At 50.1% G+C, this 14,996-nt stretch overlaps 1 protein-coding gene across 2 annotated transcripts in view; it reads left to right on the top strand.

Annotated features, from left to right (window-relative positions):
- Positions 1-14,996, top strand: part of GALNT10 (polypeptide N-acetylgalactosaminyltransferase 10) — a 239,554-nt gene that overhangs the window by 202,467 nt on the left and 22,091 nt on the right. For both annotated transcript variants that reach the window (XM_077137482.1, XM_077137483.1), the window contains exon 8: positions 11,660-11,767. In XM_077137482.1, the coding sequence (XP_076993597.1) occupies positions 11,660-11,767 (108 nt within the window). The remainder of the gene's footprint in view (positions 1-11,659; positions 11,768-14,996) is intronic.

Genomic DNA, 14,996 nt, shown 5'->3' on the forward strand with positions numbered 1-14,996 from the left:
GTCTCCTGGCTTTGAGAATGCCAGTCCCCGGAGCCGCTGCCAGCCCATCTGCCAATGCTTTGTCTTGCCGGCCCCCGTGGGAGGCCCGGCAAGCCCGTTCCACTGCTGGCTGCTGCCGCCTCACTGAAACTCCAGGTGTTCTCTTCCAGCCTGAGTGGGGCGTGTGGGAAGGACCAAATCCCCTCTGAGTAATCTCTGCTCAGATCCCTTTTCTTCTTGGTGACAGAGAAAAGAAACTGGTCTGAAAAGCATGCGTGAATGTTGAGAAATTAAGATAAATTGATATGGGATGGATTAATAATTTGGCTCCAGTTCCAGACCAGGCCATCTATCCTGATGGGAAAACCCCAGAAAAGATGGTCCAAAGGCTCTGAAATTTCTAGAAGAGTCAGTGACGTTTTTTCTCTCATTCAGCCAGCAGAGCTTTTGTTCCCAAAAGGCACTGTCACGCTATCAGAGTTCACTTGTTTGGGGCGAGAACCTTCTCAGTCCTCCTGGTTGGATAAATCCTTAACAACACAGCCTGGCCTGCCCCCAGGTTGGCCCACGCTTATCCCCATTCTCTCCTACCCTCTATGTTAGTCTGGACTAATTTGGTTACAAGTGACCAAACCCTAGGCGACCTAATTTAAGCAAAAAATTAGAATCAGTTGGCCCGCAAAACTGAAATTCCAGGATAGATTCTGCAAGCCTGGCTGGCACCAGGGACTAGATTGTGTCATGCTGGCTCAGTCTCTCTCAGGGCCTTGGCTCAACTTTCATCTGGGGTGGCCTCCCTCCAGAAGCCTTCCTGAAGTGAAGAGCCCCAGCAGCCACAGACTACAAGCCCGGTGGAAACCAAGTTTCTCTTTCCCATCATCCCTGTACAAGTCCCCAAATCGAGTCTCTTTGGCCTACCGGCTCCTTGACCATCCCCGTGCAAGCAGGGTTCTCATTGGTCAGGACATAGTCCCATCCCCGTACTGGAGCCTAGAAGGTGGGCGGGCCTGGTTCCCCCCAAGGAAAGTCCAGGCACTGTGCCCAGAAGGGGAAATGGATGTGGGGCAGGGAAAGCCACAGATGTCTGCCTCGCCCAGCCATATGGGACTGTTCTCAAGCCCCAGCTATGTGCCTCTTTGGAGGCCAAGTTTTTGCATGCACTGTAAACTGTTCCTGAAATGCCTTTCCTTAGTCTGGCTCAAACTCATCCTTCTAGCCTCAGCTCATGCAGATGGCCTCCTCTCTGCCTTGCCCAAGCAACCTGTGCTAATCAGGTACCACTACAACACTGCCCTCGCCACATCACTGTGCTCCCGTCCTGGCTCATAACACCCAGTACGGACGTGACCAAGCATCTGCCTGTGCTCCCTGCTGGACTCTGTGCTTCTGGATCTCTATACCCGGAACACAGGATGTGTTTTAAATAACCGACACCAATTCCTATCTGATAAAACTGCCGTTGCCCTGCCCATCCTTGGGTAGTGGTGGAAAGGGGGGAGAGGTCCCCAGCGAGAAGGCACAGCACTGAGTCCTCATCTGTGCTCTCGTCCCATCTGGGGACTCTGGGCCAATCACTGGGCCTCTCTAGCCCTCGTATCCCACACGGTACTGATACAGTTCTCCTTCCTACCTTGCAAGATAGGATCAGAGGCCTCTGACTTGCACAGGTGTGGGACGTGGTTTGTATTAGAGGCGCTGGTGGCAGAATGAGCACAAATGGGCCCACACAGTGGCCTCCAGGAGGCCGTGGTTAGACTATCTTCAACTGTGAGAATTGGGAAGAGAAAGTATCCAAGCAGGACAACATGGCTCAACTGGAGTGAGAAAAGCATGGGCTTCGGGGAAATATAAGTGGATAGGTCTTTTGTGAACAGCAGTTTGGCAAGATCTGTTACATTTCGAAGCAAGCATATTCTTTGACCCGAAATTCCATGCTCAGGAGTTATCCAAGAGACACAACTGCATTGATGAACAAAGATTTAGCTAGAAGCTGTTTTTTGAAGCATTGTTTTTAATAGGGGAAGACTGAAACTGACCCAAATGTATGTCCTGTGGGGTTAAATAAGTTAGAGCACATACAAACAATAGACTTATCTAAAAGTTAGATGTCTCTAAAATCAAGTTCATAAAGGTAAGTGCAAAGTAACATATATGTAATGTGAGTGCTTACACTCAGTAATGTGCAGCCCTGGGCTCCGGTTTATATGCAGCATAATCCATGTAATACACCCGCAGGGCAGTGCACGCATTTTCTTCCTGCTGTAGATAGAGGAAGCTGAAGCCTAGGCGTGATCACGTCCCTGAAGTCCTGCGGCTGGAATGTCGGTTTCCACCCTGCTCTATCTAATTTCAGAATCTGCACTCTGGCCCACAAGACCAGGACATCTTCCAGTCCCGGGCAGCCAGCAGGGATGGGAGGGGCAGAGTACAGCCTGCCCCCCTCCTCACTTTCTTCCTTATGTGTTTCTGTAACACTGAATATGTTCTTAAGCATATATTTCTTTTGTAATCAGGAAAAAAAATCCAAGATTTTCATTTTTACTAAGAAGGAAGAGAGGTTGTTTTTTAAGCACTCCCATCCACTCGCCATTTCAGGGATTAGTTTCCCCACAAAGGAGAGGGACTCTCAGGGAAGGGCTGAGTGGCCCCTGAGCACACCTGTGCAAGGCCAGCTCCAGCAGGCAGAGGCTGCAGCCCCACTGCGCTGGAGAGTCAGAGAAGTGTCTCTGGCTTGCCCGGGGGTGAGTAGGTGATAGAAAGCCAGGGGAGGGGAAGAGTGGGGGGAACCCTGCCCTGCAGAAGTGCACTGCAGAAGTCAGGAAGGGCACCAAGCCATTGTCCCAAGAGGGAAACTCATCCCGAGTAGAGGCAGGAAGTCTCAGGAGTGAGTAGGGTTGGCTTGGTTGGCCAGTTCCTAACTGGACAGATTGAAAAAAGAAAGGAAAGAAACCTCTCAAATTTTCCTTCCACAAAACTTACAATGTTGTCCGGAGAATTAAGTGAAATAGTGCACGTGAAGAGAAAGTAGGCCACGTCCTAGTGACTGGCCCAGGGTGAAGCTGTGGCCCGTAATATTGTATTTACGTGGAGTGCGTGGAGTGGCTGTGTGGCAGGGCCGGGTCCCTCCGCCAGAGGGCAGCAGTGCCGGGACTGAATCCCTGCTGTGCCGACTCCACGCCCAGGGCTCATCTCGGCCACCTGGTGGGACAGGTGGAGGAAGGGTGTACCCAGTCTAGAGTGACGCTGTTGCTATAGGCAGGGCCAGGAGGTCAGGACCAGTCTCCATGGGAGTTAGGTTGCCCAGAGGGGCAGGGGCAATGATTTGCAGAGTCCTGCCTGGTGGCAGAGGGTGACCTGGGCCCACCTTCTAAGCACCCGTGTCACCAAACATTTTCTCACCCTGTTCACAGCCCTCTTCAACCCCCTCAGCCTCAGCCCAGCTGCAGAGTGGCTGCCGGGAACCTGGTGCTGGCCTCCTCCTTCCCAGGGTTGTCCGATTATGCTGGAAGCATGCCCTACTGCGTGCAGTGTCTCCCCCCTGGGCTACACCTGCCCAGCCTTCTCAGCCATCTGAGGGAGCACAGAAGGCATTCTGCTTGTAACACCCCACGGGCCATGTGAAATTCCGGGAGTGTCTGTCGGAGGGAGCCAGCCTGCAAGCAGGAGCCTGCCTCTCCCACCTGTCCTCCAGGAAGGGCTTCCCGTCCACACATCACTCCCTGGCCAGCATCCTCCTCTCTTCATGTCTTGATTCTTGCCCTGCTAAAAATGGTGATAACATCTTCGAAGGTTTGTTTTAAGAACTAAATGGGGTAATAGATCAGTTCAGCCTACAGACAGGCAAAAAGGAGGCCCTCAGTAACCTGCAGCTGCTATGATCATAGCCCCATGTTAGCTGGGGAGGCAGGACAACACCGGGATCAAGTCCATGGGCTTCAGAAACAAACTGACTGGATTCTAGTGCAAGCTCAACCAGATAGTCGCTGTGTGACCTTGAGAAAGAGACTTAACCACTCTGGTCTTAGTGTCTTCATCTGTGGACTGGAAGTAGAATAATCCTCACTTCATAGTGTGACTGTGAGCAGCATATTAGTTAAAGGTTACCAGCTTAGCTCAAAGCCTGGAACATCACGAATGACTGCTAGATGCTATTAATGCCATTGCCGCCGTGCTGGTGGTTAGGATTGGTGTGACTGCAGGAATTCTGGGGGGAAAGAGCTCAAGACAGAGGCTGAAAGCCTCAGCTCCATGCCCAGCTGTCATCAGCCCCCGGGCAGATCACCTGCCCTCTCTGCTAAACCTTTATTTCCTCATCTGCAGAGGAGCATGAATAATCCCAAACTCATAGGGCTGTCGGAAGACACGTGAACAGGCAGGCACCATTCACGGGAGATGGGTTGGCCCTCTTTCAGTGTGCAGTGGTTTCCCAAGGGTGGTCCCTGGACCAGCAGCAGTAGTGGCAACCAGGAACTGGTTAAAAATGCAAATTCTCAGTCCCCACCCCAAACCCACTGAGTCACACATTCTGGGAGTGGGACCCAGCTGTCTGTGTTTTAACAAGACATCCAGGTGATTGTGATACCCACTCAGGTTTGGAAATCACTGCTGTAATGTATACGTGGGATCTTCTACAGAGAGGAAAGTTAATCAACCTTCACTCAACTTTCAAAGCTCCATAACATTGGCGTTGCTGTGGACAGCCAGTTTTGTGTCCCATTTCTCTCAACAGGGTTTTAGAACAAGTGACTAGGCCCTTTGTGAACGAATGAATGAGTGAGTGAGTGATTGAATGAATGATATATGTTTATATTTATTGGGCTGCACCATTCATGGAAAGAAGAGGAGATGTACCCACAGGGGCAGAAAAGAGAGTATGAATCAGCTGGTTGTCAACAGCATCCACACATGGAGTCCAGGGGGTGTCGAGTGGGTAGGGGGCACAGGAGCAGGTGGCAGAGAGCCTTGACTACAAGCCAAGAGTGATCCTTTTGTGCTGCGTGAAATGCGTATGTCGTAGGAGCTTTTGAAGAAGGCCCTGGTAGGGTCAGGGTGAGGGTCCAGGAGGTTAAATCAGGAGTCTCCCCAAAGGTCTCAGATCTGCTTAATTCCACACCACCCAACCCGGGGTTCCATTCTGGGCTTTGCCATTTATGAGTTTAGGGGTCCTGGGGACGGTCCTGAGTCCCACTGAGCCTCGATTTCCTCCTGCATAGAAGGGGTGATGGTACCGCCCTCACTAGGTGGTTGTGAGAATTGAGGTAGTCCCCCAAATTAAGTCAAAACCTAATTTGTTAACTTAGATACACATATGTCCTTAAAACCATGTTCCATAAAGATAATATATTAATTTAGAAGTGCTGGGTTTTTTCCTACTCTCTGATGCCTTTTTTTTTCTCTTAACCAACTGCATCCAGCAAACATTATAAACATCCCAAACTAGCATGACTCGGGTCATTTCATGCTGGAGAGTCTTCCCAAAACAGTACGTTGTTGTTCAAAGCAAACTGATTGAGAATGTCTTCTGGAAGACACGCATGCCAGCCCGTCCCTTCTTTTCCAAGGGGACATACAAGGCATCTGTGCAGCGTCCACACCAACAGTGGCACTGCCGTGTGTCCAGGGAATACTATAGCTGGCGGTGTCCTCTCCACTACGGCAATACCTCATTTCAACGTCACAATAACCCCATGAGGTTGGCACAGTAATTGTCCCTATTTTGCAGGTGAGGAAATGGAGGCTTTCGGACTGACAAAGCTTGCTTAAGAATTTATACTGGAATTCAGTTCTGGCTAACTCCGGAACCGAGTCCACACCATGTGCCTCCCAGGCACACAGCAACTGCTGAATAATTGTTGGTCATTATTATAGTATTTTCCCTACATGCATCTGAACTCCATCTGGGTTCTCAGCAGAGACACCATGGCTGGCATCTTCCCCATCTGCCAGCACGGGCGGCTCAGCCCCTTCCTGGGTTTGCTGGCAGCCGTGCCCGTGCCCGAAGAGACTGCACCCCAGCCCCTGCTGCGTGTGTCCTTCAGCAGTGCAGGGGCCCTTCCGGGCTCTCCCCAGACCCCATTATGTTTTTCTGATGTACATCACCACACGCTTTTTTTTTCTCCTCAGTTTAGGAGATAAGAGCAAGTGATTGTCTTTTATAGACACTGTAATGAAGCCTGTCATCACACACACAAAAAAGTTTGCTAATAAAATAAATCAAAGCAGCAATGAAAACTAATGGGGAGAAGGCTTTTGCAATTAGATTTGTACTGGTCTAGGGGCATGGTACTTCCAGCAAGAAGATTCTTCCGCCAGGGGGAAAAGAAAGGGCACCTAGACGCAAGCTGAGAGTTTGTGTTTGCAGACTCCTCGTGGTGGAACACAGAGCTCCCAGAGCAGGCAGCTGCACATCCCGCAGGGGTTGCTGTTGGGTGGGGGGAGAAAGTTGACACTAGATAGCACACACCGCAAGGAGAAGGACTGCAAAAAATGTCATTTGATGGTCTATATTTGTTCCCATCTCAAATACGATGGCTCCCAGGCCAAACATAATCCTGGCTGCTGCCAGCACTGAACCTTTCCCTTCTCTCTGCTGTTGCTGGATGCTTTGCTTAGCAAAGTATTTCTTAAAGGAGAAGAACATGCCTCTGGGAAGCCAGGCCCCCGATGGTTACCCCAGGACTCTTCCTTGCTCCACCTGGCCCTGTCATTCTCTTGATCAGTTGCAGGCATTGCCACCAAGTCAATTGAGAAAAATTAAAAATGCAACGGTATTGGCCAAAGGGCAAAGCACTGCAAAAATTTTAAGGTGTTGGCGTTTCTTATAAATAGAAAATGACAAGTGTAAATCAGGTTTGCTATTAGCCAGTCATCAGGCTAAGTGCTTGCCACAGGTTGTCTCTTGCCATTTCATCTGCCCTGTGAGGTAGCAGTGATCGTCATGCCTATTTCACAGATGAGGAGACTGAGGCTTCCCACACTTGCATGAGGTCACATAGCTGCCCATGGTGGCCTGGGATGGGAATGCAGGGAGTCAGCTGCAGTGTGTGCTGTAACCCTGCACTAGGGTTCTCAGGGGGTTTGAAGGGCTTGTGCCTCTGCTGTGGGGTCAAGGAGGGCCCTAAAGGTACAAATGTAAGTGACCTGGGCTGTTAGCAGAACCACAGGGCCTGGAATCTGTGACCAGCTCTGGCCAGCTCCCAGCCCCAGGGCAACTCATGATACCACTCTATGCATTGGGCATTTATCCCGCCACAAGAGTCCATGATCAGCTGATGGTGTGTCCCTGGAAGGACGGTCCTCCCCTGCCTTGGGATCCCGTGCTCCAGTGACAAAGCTGAGAGATGTTTGTTACAAGAGGGAGGTGACTGTAAGAGTGATGCTGTCTCCTGGCCTCCCATGCCTATTCGCTTCACCCCAGGCAACTCCAGCAAGTATCCAGCCCATAAAGCTCAGTCCGAAGGAGACAGAGTCAGGACCTTTTGCCCAAGAAATGATAAATCTGCTGTTCCCCCGACCCATGATATATATTCTTGCTAAAATTACAAGAAGCAGAAAACACACAGTGGTTTTCTCCAGAGACTGAAGAATTGATGACAAAATAAAGAGTTTCATCCTTGTCTCTAGACAATTCCCTGTTCCAGAAACTTTACATTTGTCTCGATTCATTTACTCCTTGACATATATGTACTAAGTGTCTGTTAGGGACAGTTGGGGATCCAGTGACAAATCTAACTGATGTGAGCCCTACCTGCACAGAACTCAAGTCCAGTGGGGCACGGAGGGGTCAGTAAGGACTTACATTTTAAAGTGACAGAAAACTACCATAAACTGGTGGTAGCAAAAAACAAAAACAAAGAACTCTGAGGATGGGCTGTCTTCAGCGCGACTGGTTGCAGGTGCTGAAGCCGGCATCTCTCCACGCCCTGGCACTGCCATCCTCTGTGCTGGCTGTGTTCTCAGCAGGCCCTCTCCCTCTCATGGCAGACGGCCACTGGCAGCTCATCACTGTCTCCATCCCAGACGAGAGTGCATGGCCCTCTTTCGTATCAATCACCAGCATGCACGGTGGCCACAAGCAACACCCCAGTGCCCTGCCACGCTCCAACTTCAGAGCCAGGAGGTGGGGTGCTCCAGGCACCAGCCTGAGTCACAGGCCCCAGTAGGAGGGGTTGCAAGGATGGTCCCCAAACTTGAGAGGCAGAAGACACAAATGTCCATCGCAGGCGCCTAAGCCTGAGGCAAATAACCATAAGTCTAATTAATTACACTTCTGATAAAACAATGGAGGGAAATGCAGGGTGCTCTGGGTTGGTTTAAAAGGACGATGAGACCTACTGTGGAGGGTCAGAGAAGCCCCCGAGGGGCCTTCGAATGAGCAGGAGGTAGCCAGGTACAGGCAGATGAAAGAGCCTGCAGGGGAGGAGCTGGGGTCATGGAGATGGGGGTGCAGTGGGCTGGGCAGTGCATGGGGACAAGAAGATTGGGTATGACCTGCGCTCAGCTCTTCTCAGTCTGCTCAGGTACTCCCACAGGGCTCAAGAGCTGGCCCAGTTTTACCTAAACAGGTGACTGTCCCTCTGGAGGTACTTCACATGCTAAGAGCTGAGCACCAGTGACTCATGTCCTGAGGAGAAGTAAACCCATTGTCCAAAGCCAGACTTCCCCTGGGCTCCAAACCTCCCTGTTGGATGTTTCAACCTTGACAGATCAAAGTCAATCTTGTCCCTCTGGAACCTTCAGGCCTATGGCCAGTGTGGTCAGGGCCAAAGACACCAGAGCTCAAAGGAAAGAGAAGGATTTGGAAATTGACCATCCGTCTGCATAAAGGAAGACCTCCCTCCCGGGCAGAGCCGGAGAGACAGCCTCGTTAGCTAACACGAGATTAATATTGGAGTTGAGGGAGCTGGATGCCAGCCCAGTCAACTGCCCAGGAGATGTTCAGAAAGAGAGCAGGGTAAGGTGTACCCCCACCTGCTCGGTACCACTGCCCCACCTGAAAGGCTGGAAGCCCAGGAGCGACCTAGGCAACGTCCACCAGACAAAACCATCCCTTCCACATCAATCATTTTGTATAAAGGAAGAGTTATTGTTATGGGATGCTGGCGCCTGATCAATACCTCCTGCTTTGAAAATAAACTTCTTGGCTTGGCCTTGACATTAATCTACCATCAGGAGCCCATTATCTTGAGACCAATGTTCTGTTCTATTGACTTGCGCGATTTTTTTTCTCCCCCAAGATCAGAATATAATTGCATTTCTCCAGGCAGCACTTCCACTAATTGCAGCCCCATACAGAGCCCCTCGTGGGAAGTCAGGACAGAGTGTACCCAGGGCAGAGTGGAGACAGCAGTTGGCAGAAGGCAGTGGGGCACCGAGGATCCGTCCAGTGCAGGTAGAAGGAACAGCAGCTGTTCTAGAGCCCCAAATTCATGGAGGTGTGACGCCCAATCTCCAGTATCCCACCGAGCAGTTCAGGCTGAACTGCTTGTCCCAGAACGGGGGCCTGGGCGTCCCCATCCCACCTCTCATCCCCAAAATGAGGGAATATGATGATACAGCTAATAATAATGTCCTAGATACAGCTGTGCTCCACCATCGTCGCAGCCACCACCTTACCCGAAGCCCTGTCTGCCTCGTACCTGGGCTGCTGCAGGTACAAAGCCCTCGGCCTTCCCTCCCCAGAGCCAGCATCTCAGAGGCACATGTTATTCCACAGCCTGAGTCGTCTTTGTAAAGAGAAACTGGGTCATGCCATCTCCCTCACTGAAGATTTCCCTTCTGTGCCCGTGAGACGTAGCGGCGGTGCTGCCTCCTCTCTGACCTCCCCTCCTGTCACTTGGCACCCTCAGCCCCAGGCCTCTGGTTTTCTCTCTCCAGTGATTATGCCAAGCTGGCCTCTACCCAGGGTCTTTATACTTGCTCTTCTCCCCATCAGTTTTCTCTCCCCCCAGATCTTCACTTTCTTTTTCCTTCTCAACATTTAAGTCTCACCTCAAATATTCCTTTCTCAGGGAAGCTTTCCCTGCCTGCTGGGAACCCATAAAATGAATTTATCTGATCGCTTTGCTGCATCGTCCTTATAGCATGCATCTTCCTCTAAAACTATCTCCCTATTATCTATTGCCACAGATAATTACCCCAAAATTACCCCAAAAGATAACATCTTAAAATGGCAAAATTTATTATCACACAGCTTTTGTGGGTCAGGGATTTTGGAGCAGCTTAGCTGAGTAGTTCTGGCTCAGGGTCTAAAAACTGCAGTGAAGATTTCAGCCAAGGCTGCGGTCATCTGAAGGCTTGCCTGAGGCTGGAGGAGGCTCCTTCACTTGGCTGGGCAATTAGTGCTGGCTTTTGGCAGGTGGCCTCAGCTCCTCACCACATGGACCTCTCCAGGGGGCTGCTTGAATGTCCTTCCAACCTGGGAGCTGGCTCCCCCAAAGCAAGAGAGAGTAAGGAGGAAGCCACATTGTCTTTTCTCGTCGTCCTTTCTGCCTCATCCTAGTGGTTGCACAGGTCATCTCTGCTCCTTGCAGGAGGGGCTATACCAGGGTATAAACTCCAGGAGGCAAGGGCCACTGGGGGCCACCCCGGGGGCTGGCTGCCACGCGTCTCCTCCAGGTGGGCAGGTGCCTCCGCTGACTTCCTCATCGCCGCATGTCCCCAGCACGATGTCCATGTCTAGCAGGAACTGTATAAACGTTAGTTCAGTGTATCCGTTAGTAGACAGAGCTAACGCTGCTCTGGCCGTATGTCAACTCTGTGCCAAGCACTTTGCATGGAGTATTTCATTTAATCCCCAGGCCTCACCTCGTTTTGTCTTTTACATAGGAGCAAACTGAGTCTTGGGGAAGTTGCATACCTTTGTCAGTGTCATAAGGCTGGGGAGTGGCTGAGCCAGAATTTGGACCCAGGTCTGCTGCAGAGGGGCTATCCAGGCTGCTGCCATCATGGGCATGAGGCACCATTGATTGTTCTTATTAAGGGCTCCTAAGTTACTGTCAGACCAGCGTACGGACAGACTCAGGAGATTACTGTGATGGCAGATGTCCCAGGGAGGGGGATACAAAGACCTCACATGGCAGCGATACCCAGCTGTGCAGCTTAACAAACCAGACCATAGGGAGAAGTTAGGGCAGGGAGGCTGCTGGGCCTGCTCACGGTGACCCAGGAAGAGGCCTAAAGATCTAGGAGGAAGCTTAGTCTGAGGCCAGATTCAGTAAATCTGTAGAGCCTACATACCACCTCACCCCTTCGTGCCTATGGCAGACGTCGCTAAGTAATCACCGTCGTCTTTCCTCCTGAGAATTCTAGCACTTGAGAGCTCAGACTCGGGGATCAGAAAGAACTAGGTTTAACTAGCTCCAGCACTTACTAGCTCTGTGATCTTAGTTTCTCAGCTTCTCTGAACCTCAGTTTCTTTGTCTGTAAATTGGAGCTACGTTACTACCTACTCTATAGATTTTCCTATAAGGCTTAAATGTAGCTATGCATGTGAAGCTCTCAGCGTAGTGCTTGGCAATGAGTAACATCGCTGTCAGCGGTTTTCACTGCTATTTCCTACATTGCTGGTTCTGTGGACAGGGCTTCAGCAGACAATCCAGGCTGACGCTTTCACTGAACTCACTCAGGAATGCCAGCCTTGGGACAGGAGCATCATCTTCTCTCCCTTTGTTCCCTGCAGGTGTGGATGTGTGGGGGCCGCATGGAGGACATCCCCTGCTCCAGGGTGGGCCACATCTACAGGAAGTACGTGCCCTACAAGGTCCCTGCTGGAGTCAGTCTCGCCCGGGTAAGGTGATAGCTTTCCTGGGGGAAGAGGAGGGTCTGGCCCCCGGACCTTCAGCAGCACAGAGGCACCCTGAGGATGGCCAGGGCCACGCTGGGGCCACAGGCTCAAGCGACCCTTAGGTGTGAGGAATTGCCCCACCCGATTCCCCAGGTGAAATCCGACCCAAAAGAACTACTTAAAGCCCTCAGCTGTGTGACCTTAGGAGGATTGCTTAACTCCTCTGAGCCTGTTTCCTCCTTTGTTTAAAGGGAGCTAGCATTATGATTTTAAGGTAGTAGACACAGGAATGTTTTTGTTTGCATGTGTTTATGCTAATATAGATTAGAAATTAATATGTATTCGTGTATCAAACTTGTGATTTCACAGATATTATTAGTTAAAATACAGCTAAAGTGGGTGCATAGTTAGACCGAGGGTGATTTCAGGAAACATGTTAGATAAATATTAGTAACAGGTGGTGTGGTGTGTTTGCGAAAGCCCGAAATGAGGTACTTAAAAGATCCTGACAGGGGAATGGTTAATATGTCTCAGTGTCTCTTCTCCTAACTTTCATTGCCGAAACTGTGCGTCAAACTGTTTCATTGCTTTAAAAAATGGTTTGGGGCAGGCCACGGTGGTTCGGCAGGCAAGAATGCTTGCCTGCCATGACAGAGGACCCGGGTTCGATTCCCGGTTCCTGCCCATGCAAAAAAAAAAGAGTGGTTTGAATCAGTCACTGCTGGAATTAAATCAGCCTTACGCTGCAAATGGAAATAGGCTAGACAGGAATTTTGTTGTTGTTGTATAGTGATATTTCACTATACATTAAAGATAAATTTTTAAATATCAAGTGTCTTGAAAAAGGAACTAATCAAGGTGGCCACAAAAGGAGAAGGAAGAGGGGGCGCGGTGGGGTTCTGCAGAGGGACAAAGAATCACAGGGAGGTTTTTGGCGGTACAGCCTAGCACCGGGCAGAGGCCGCCTCACCCAGCGCCGCGTGGGAGCAGGGCTTGTTTGCCATCAGTCCACACCTCTCCCTTGTCACTGGGTCCTAGAAGAAGAGCCCCTGCCCTGCTATTTAAAAGGAAAACTGAGAGGCTCAAAAAGGTGAAGGGTAAGGAGTTGAGCTCCGGGAGGCTTCTGGGTCTGATTTCGGGGGTCAGAGTTGAGAGAAAAGAGAGCCAGCAGTGCCCTCTAGTGGTAAAAGCTTCTAACGACAGCCGCACCAGCCCTGGGCAGCCGTGTCCGACTGTCTGGGGTGTAGATTCAGCCGGAGAGGCGATCACACGTCCTGAAAACATCATTGGTGATGCCCAAGGAAGGCTCCAGGCAGGAAAACAGCACACAGTCACTCAATAGTCCAAGATAGTGATTCTTCCAGCAATTGTAGGAACCGTGGGGACACGCCAATCTCTGAGCATTCCTTTCTGTTCAGAGCACCTTCCGTTTTAAGGCCAGCCTGATAAGGAGATGCCACCACCTCCCGTTTGGTGGGCCACGGATGGATGCAGTGTGACGCTTGTAAAAACTTCCACTAGCCAGGCATCATACACAGCATCTGACATCCTTATCTCACTTAATTCTCACTTGTTTTGATCCCCATTTTAGAGACAAGGAAAGTGAGACATAGACCTTGTAACTTGTCCAAGGTGGCCATAAGCAGTAAAGCCAGAATTCGGTTTAGGTGGGCCAGGGGCCTGGCACACAGCAGCTGCTGCTTAACTAGTAACTGCTGTTGTTAGCATCAGGGTAGCAAGCACCAATATCAACAATTCAGACGAACATTTATTTCAATGTCTTATCTGAATTCTGTATTTAAGCATTTTAACTTCTTTTCTAGCTGTCTATACTGAATCAATATCCCGTGTTTGCCTTTAAACTAGTTAACATCTGGGTGGCTCCCATGCCTCCCTGAGGCTGACCTCCCCCAACCCTGGGGTTGGGGAGCATCAGTTCATCAGTTGTGATCACGTTTGTGGTTGTGGGACCACAAGATGCCTGAGTCAAAGCTCCCACGGCCCTTTATTGCCGTGTCTACCTTTATTAGTGGCAGATCATATTTTAAATACTTGTTCAGTGTTTCAAAAATTAAACCCTAAGCTTTGCTGAACATTATCTCCGAGAACATCGTGTTGATAGAGGGGAGGCAGGCTAATAGCCTTAAAAGAGCCGGCGGGGTGTGTGTGTGTGTGTGTGTGTGTATTAAAGTCTTAGTAAAGTTGTGCAGATCCCACAAGGACAGCTCAGTGGCTCTGATGTAACAGCAGTTCTGTAACGTTAAATAACTACCAGCCCTCAAACAAGTAGCCAGTCTCATTTTGTTTACTGGATTTCTAAAATCGTTCTTTTCTCTGCCTTGGGGAAAGGGGTCTTAGGAAAGGCAGTGACAGAAACCCACTCAAATCGATGCAACAGGAGTGAGATTTATTCCAAGGATCCAGGCAAATCTCTGTAATCCAAGCTCAAGAAATGCAGTCAGACCCAGCAGGACTAGACCTCAGACCTTGGAGGCTGTTGGGAATAGGGACCTGAGGAGCAGGCAGCCCACTAAAATCCCAGAGTCCTTTTCCTGACTCTAACAAGGTGAAATGCAATAGAAATAAAGTCCTTTTCTTCAGTCCAGTCAGCTGGTAAAGTCCAAGATCCGAGAGAAGTGGCTACTTAAGCCATGTCTGGAAAACATATCAATGCAATATTAATTGAATTTTAATTAATTAAAATAGTAGGTAGTTGGAGGCTTTAGGAATAACGGTGGTGCATTTCTTCATTTCCCATGGTCAAATGGACCACCCATGCTTTTGGTCAGAGAGAAAACTGCAGCGTTTCCTCCTCCTCCTGTGGCTCGACGAGGTAGACAGCGAGCCAGAGGACACAGGTGGACAGACTGGAAAAAGGAGAGGAACGCTGTGTTTTATAGAGTCCAGGTATACAGGCTCTAGTAGGCCTTCAGTTTCCTCTGGGCACAGCGTTAGATTAAACACCAGCCTTTGCAGTGCAGGGGCTGGCAGGGAGAACACTGTTCCTGAGCTGTTTTCTCACCCACTGTTGGCCTTGTCAGCACTCAGTAAGAACGAGGGAGCAGCAAGGAAATGCAGTCGTTTCCTGATCTCAAACTCAGAGCCAGATAAATTGCATCGTGAATATTTCTTCAATAACCCAAACCCCCCTCACGTTGCCTCTTTCTTCCTTGGGTGCCAAATCCAACCCACCACCTGTTTTTGTATGGTTTATGAGCTAAAAATGGTTCTT

Source organism: Tamandua tetradactyla, chromosome 20 (assembly GCF_023851605.1).
Source record: "Tamandua tetradactyla isolate mTamTet1 chromosome 20, mTamTet1.pri, whole genome shotgun sequence".
Taxonomy (NCBI): Eukaryota; Metazoa; Chordata; class Mammalia; order Pilosa; family Myrmecophagidae; genus Tamandua; species Tamandua tetradactyla.